At 30.5% G+C, this 5,979-nt stretch overlaps 3 protein-coding genes across 3 annotated transcripts; 2 read left to right on the top strand and 1 right to left on the bottom strand.

Annotated features, from left to right (window-relative positions):
- Positions 1-1,128: 1,128 nt before the first annotated feature.
- LOC108736857 (kxDL motif-containing protein CG10681) lies at positions 1,129-1,887 on the top strand. The gene is made up of 2 exons (XM_018469444.2): positions 1,129-1,362; positions 1,425-1,887. Exons 1-2 carry the CDS (start codon positions 1,217-1,219, stop codon positions 1,765-1,767), a joined length of 489 nt encoding a protein of 162 aa, XP_018324946.1. The 5' UTR covers positions 1,129-1,216; the 3' UTR covers positions 1,768-1,887.
- Positions 1,880-2,635, bottom strand: LOC108736856 (ubiquitin-conjugating enzyme E2 T-like). The gene is made up of 2 exons (XM_018469443.2): positions 2,590-2,635; positions 1,880-2,460 (listed from the first exon to the last, which is right to left on the bottom strand). The coding sequence occupies exons 1-2, from the start codon at positions 2,617-2,619 to the stop codon at positions 1,984-1,986; spliced, it is 507 nt and encodes a 168-aa protein (XP_018324945.1). The 5' UTR covers positions 2,620-2,635; the 3' UTR covers positions 1,880-1,983.
- Positions 2,636-2,679: 44 nt separating this feature from the next.
- LOC108736855 (ubiquitin-conjugating enzyme E2 C) lies at positions 2,680-3,554 on the top strand. The gene is made up of 2 exons (XM_018469442.2): positions 2,680-2,872; positions 2,976-3,554. Exons 1-2 carry the CDS (start codon positions 2,769-2,771, stop codon positions 3,394-3,396), a joined length of 525 nt encoding a protein of 174 aa, XP_018324944.1. The 5' UTR covers positions 2,680-2,768; the 3' UTR covers positions 3,397-3,554.
- Positions 3,555-5,979: the final 2,425 nt, after the last annotated feature.

Genomic DNA, 5,979 nt, shown 5'->3' with positions numbered 1-5,979 from the left:
TAACCTAAGACATAAAGACATCTACAGGGTGTTGAGACATGAAATATACGTTTACAGAGCGTGAACAATTCTAATTAATTTATGTACTGTTAGTATTTTTTCATTTATATACTGTTAGCTTAGTATTTCTATAGTGGTCGAAAATAGATGCAAAAAGAGCATCTGTTTTTTTTACGTAATAAGATTTATTATAATATACTAGATGTAGCTGAGCTACGGATATAATCTCCTATGGAAATCAACAAGGTAACGGTCATGAATAAACGTTTATGAAAAATGATACCAAACCTCGCTATATATTCTAATTTAATAATTAATTATTACTATCAGCTTCTAATTTAGTTCATAATCACTATCTCATTGACACATTAACCATCCTTTTCTAAGTATTACACTAAGTACCTATTTTAAATTATTCAATCTTAAATGAATAGAATATCGAATATCGAGTCACTGCTGTATGTTCCATATTTTACTGCTAACTAAAGTTATTACATAAAATTGCATATTTATATGGAATGAATTCGGTTTGGTCGGTGATTTAACGAGTTTGCTTATGGCGTGCTGATGAGACTAAATAAAGTCGAAATGGGCGTTCCACGTCTTGTATTTTTGTACTGACTAAGAACTTAATCCGTTCTCTGAATAAGATTAAAACTTTGCATATCTAAGCGTATTTGAAAATTTATTAAAAATAAACAGAGGTTTAGGTCAGCGGATGCCAAAATCATATAAGAATATAATAAACAAACAAATAAGTAAATGCAACGCCGATTTGTATTTAGAATAAGTAGGAGTTTACCTTATTACAGCTTAGTAAAACTCTTTTGCAAAATGTACAAATTTATAGCAATGATGTTAAAGCGATAATATCCATTTTTGGCCAGTCATTTCTTATCTACAAATGGATAAATATAAATGAATAGGTAAATTTACATATTCTTTTTTGCCACTTAAGCGGTATTATTTTCGTTTTTCTAATATCATTATGTTGTTACCTATTTCAAAGAATTTACGATACACGAATATTTTCTGAACACTCTGTATATAAAATATAGGTACATTTTTACGTTACAAAATCGCCTGACTGTTCGTTGTAGAGCCACTACTTAGTTTCTTTCTATGGTTTCTTTATTGTAGAAAGTAGGTTATGTTTATTTTCTAATATGTCCTGAAATGATTATAATAAGGTAAAACAGATAAAAAATGCTTAAAAATGGAAGATAATAAAGATACACCAGAAAGTGACTTTGGCATTGAGTGCTTTCAAAATTATACCGCTCCTGAAGTATTTATTCAGGGTCTTGCTGGCATTGTAAATCAGCAAGATGTAGAAACTATGATTAGGGCCCAAAAGCACATGTAAGACACTATTAATGTTACAGTTTACCCCAATTTATATAATTTTTCTTCCACTTGATGAGGTTGCAACGATTTGAGAAGACTAATGAAATGTTAACCAACTGTAATGCACTTAGTGCATCTCGTTTGAAAATGATTGGCCCAGAATTCAAAGAACACATAAAATTATTGCAAGAAATGAAGAAGGACTTGGAATACATTTTTAAGAAGATAAGAACCGTAAAATCAAAGCTTTCCATGCAATATCCTGAAGCATATACAGAAGCTTTAAGGAGTAGTGTTGCAGAAGAATGTGAGGAGGATGAACCAGTTAATAGTGGAGATAATGATATACAGGAATTAGAGGTCCAATTAGAAGGCAGAAGTATCAGTGATAAGCCAGGAACCCAAATACCACATACATAATTCTACCATTTCAGTTAGAATTGTTTAATGCTGTATAATGTATTAGATATAAAATTCAGAAGTATTTAATGCCATAAAATTACTTTTTGTAGTTAAATTAAATAAACAGAAGTAATTTGGTATCATAATTTTAATTAAAATTGAAAATGGAATTAAATAAAGTATTCAAGTACATAGTTAAATACAACACATTTCATTAAACAAATGGAAATATTATCAGGAATGCTTAATAGCATATTGTTTAGAGTATTCCCTGGCTACTGAAATAAATTGTGAATAGTTATTTTTAAATTCCTCAGCAATTTCAATCATAAGAGGGTCTTCTGGATTGGGATGTTCCAATAACATTCTTATTGCTATTAACAGGCCTTCCAAACCAATTGTTGGCTTCCAACAGCCTTTAGGTGGCATTTTTAATAAGTCTAAACAAATTCTTCCAGTGTCATCGATGTTTGGGTGATAAATCTTCGTTTTAAACTTCACAGAAGGTGGTGAAAAGGGGTAGTTCTGTGGTATCACTATCTCTAAGTTAAAAACTGCTTGCTCATATGGCGTGCCATTAGGACCAACTAAACTTGCTTGGAAATAATCCAAATTATCGTTTAATGGAGATAAACTGATTCCTGAGGGAGGATTTTGAGTTATTTTGGCCAATTCTTTAGTAAGCCGTTGAGTTCTTTGCATTTCACGCTTCTGAAGTTAATCAAACAAAAACGTTTTAGGTGCAAGTAAGTTTAACTATTTTTTTCTTTACCATTCAGGGTAATTTTAAAAACAGTTAATATTTGAAAATATATTTACAAGAAAAAACAAACTCATAACCTTTAAATTACTTTGAAAAATTATCGACATTTTACAATTTACACTAGTGACAAGATGACAAACCGAATGTCACTAGTATCTTACTGTTGATTGGACAGTTTTAAATCAACATTTTCTGTTACAAATTTTTACTTATCTTTTTCGTTTGAAATTGGCTTTTGTTGTGGACTACAATAAATATGGCTCAAAATATTGATCCTTATTACAGTCAACAGTCAGATAATAGTAAACAAAATAACGAGGGTCGAAATGTAGCCAGCGAAAGCCATGCAGTTACTAAGAGGTAATAATTTTTCTTGAGAAAACGCACATCTAACCTCTATTTACTTATCATGAATCCTGGAAAAAAAACTATTCCTGAAAAAATTGTGCTCTTTTTCTTTCAGGTTACATAAAGAATTAATGACACTTATGATTTCGACAGATAAATCGGTATCAGCTTTTCCAGAAGGGGAGAACTTGTTCAGATGGATTGGTACAATAACAGGCCCCAGTGACACAGTTTACGAGTCACAGAAATATAAATTGTCGCTACAGTTCCCACATTCTTACCCTTATACAGCTCCTACAGTAAAGTTCATTACCCCTTGTTTTCATCCTAACATAGATTCCAGCGGTAACATTTGTTTAGATATTCTTAAAGAGAAGTGGTCTGCTTTATATGATGTTCGTACAATTTTACTGTCTATCCAGTCATTACTGGGAGAACCTAACATAGATAGTCCCCTAAATGCTTTAGCAGCAGAACTATGGACCAGACAAGCAGAATACAAACGGCATGTATTAGAAACATATAATCAATTATAGTGTTTTGAATTTTGTTAGGTATATAAATTACGTGCACTTGACAGTAATGAAAAATTTAAACAGTTGATGGAATGTGCAAGAAACTTTATTTTGTTCCTTTTTTTACGTTTATAAGATGTGTACTTTGATATCAGTTTAAATAAAGACTTTACATGTTTGCTATATATTCTAATTTAATAATTAATTATTACTATCAGCTTCTAATTTAGTTCATAATCACTATCTCATTGACACATTAACCATCCTTTTCTAAGTATTACACTAAGTACCTATTTTAAATTATTCAATCTTAAATGAATAGAATATCGAATATCGAGTCACTGCTGTATGTTCCATATTTTACTGCTAACTAAAGTTATTACATAAAATTGCATATTTATATGGAATGAATTCGGTTTGGTCGGTGATTTAACGAGTTTGCTTATGGCGTGCTGATGAGACTAAATAAAGTCGAAATGGGCGTTCCACGTCTTGTATTTTTGTACTGACTAAGAANATTTTTCTGTTTTTCCTTTGGTATGCATCAGCTTTTTGTAGTTGTTTAAAACCTTCTTGAACTTGTACATGAGTCTGCTCAATATTATAATCTATCCTATCTAAAACTGTTCCTTGATCTAACACCATTTGACTTAAATCTTTAAATATTTCATTCAGTTCAACAATTGATTTTACTATTGTATTAACTTCTTGTTCTCTTTGTAAGGCAAGTTGTGTATTCTCTTCTTCTAAATATAACAATTGCTGCTGAGTCATTTGCCTAGAACTATTTACAAAATCATGATCTATGTCCTCCATTTGATTTGTAAATTCTTGGAAATCTTGCTCAGGAACGGAATTTTCAAAAAAAAATCGTGATCTTTCTTCTCTTGACTTCAACTGCTTTAGATAATTATTTTGTGTGGCACGAAATTGCATTGATAATTCTTGTAATGATGTAGCTAGTGTCCTTATCACATTTAAAGTTAGAACCCTCTCCTCCTTAGTACCTAAACATGAGTAATGACATTTTAGGAATTTAAGTTAGTTAAACAAAATTAATTCTTTTATTGTACCTTCACTTGCATGACTTTTAATAAACTGTATTGTTCTATGGACAGAATTGAACAAGGAGGAAATTTCATGGGAACAGTTTTCTATTAAAACTTCACCTTTACTGTTGTCATCAATGGTAGGTCGGTGTAAATGTTGTGAATGTAATGTTTTAAGTTCATTTATTTTGACTTTTAATCTTTTCAAAACTATCTGAGCATCTTCCAATTGGTCTAACCACGATGGAGGTATTCTATCATTAGCACGTCTTCCATTTTCTACGTCGTAAAGTTCCACCAGGGCCATTTGTTCGTTGCTGTCCTATAAGTACAGTGAGTGGTTGCAGTTAAAGCAGCTGTATTCAAAACTTTCAGTTTTCACTAACCTGCTCAAAATCCAAATGCCGATTACGAATGGCATTGTTCCTCATTAAAATAAAAACTTCTGTTAAATTCCTTGAAGCCATTTCACACTTTATTTATCTAATTATCACAATAAGTTAACATTTCCCCAAATAAAGTGAGGTTAAACGATGCATATTATTAATGTAAAAGTACATGTACGTTTATAACGTAACTAATTAACTATTTTAAAAGCCCATTTTTTTTAAGTACCCATTCCAATCAACATAAAACCGCAAAACATACTATTTTTGCTTTTCAAAGAACATGTTTTGAATGATTCCAAACAACCGGTTCTGTAAACATTGCAGTGACATTTGAGGCCATAGATATTTGAGGCGAACATTGCAGTGACATCAGAGTCCTCTATACTAGACTCTACAGTATAGAGAACTGTAAGCGACATTTGACACGAGCGGCATCTGTAAGGCTTTTGTTAAAATGGTTTAAAACCGCCAATATTTAAAACGACGCATCTTTGCATAGCACCAATTTTGCGAGAAAACATTCTAAACACCCGAAATTAAAAAAAATAAAAACACATCTTGAATATCAGAGAAAATTATATTTTACACAATTATCGTTATGTCGCCAATGTATTATATCAATTTATTAATCCAGTTCTCCCTTAAAATAAGGTTTCGTTTTTGAAACAGTATTGACGTTAATAAAATGAAATTTTCTAATGTATATTATTTTTGTGCTGAAAATGTAATTTTGTTCTTTTTTTTTCTTAATTTAGCGAAGATGCCGGACACATTCCTTTGAAACATATATTATAGTAAAACGAAGTTATACATATAAATGGTTGAAAAATAATCTGGTACATAAATGTACAGGTGATTTAATAATTGTTATTAAAATTATATAAAGCGATTTATTTTTAACACACTTTGTACAGCTGTTTTTACAATACATTAAATAATGTACATTAAAACTTAAAAGTATTTAAATCTACAACGTTACTTAAATTTTACGTTATTTACAAGATTATAGAATTGGCAATTAACCTACTTAGAGTTGATATATGCATATATATTATGGGGATTAAAGCGCCCTGTTTATCGTTAGTTGACTAGATTCCACTCGCGCTTTGTAAAAAATAATTTATTACAAAATAAATTCACCCTAAATAAATAATAAACTAAAAATA

Source organism: Agrilus planipennis, unplaced genomic scaffold (assembly GCF_000699045.2).
Source record: "Agrilus planipennis isolate EAB-ADULT unplaced genomic scaffold, Apla_2.0 scaffold4, whole genome shotgun sequence".
NCBI lineage: Eukaryota > Metazoa > Arthropoda > Insecta > Coleoptera > Buprestidae > Agrilus > Agrilus planipennis.
This window is presented reverse-complemented; position numbering and strand designations above follow the sequence as displayed.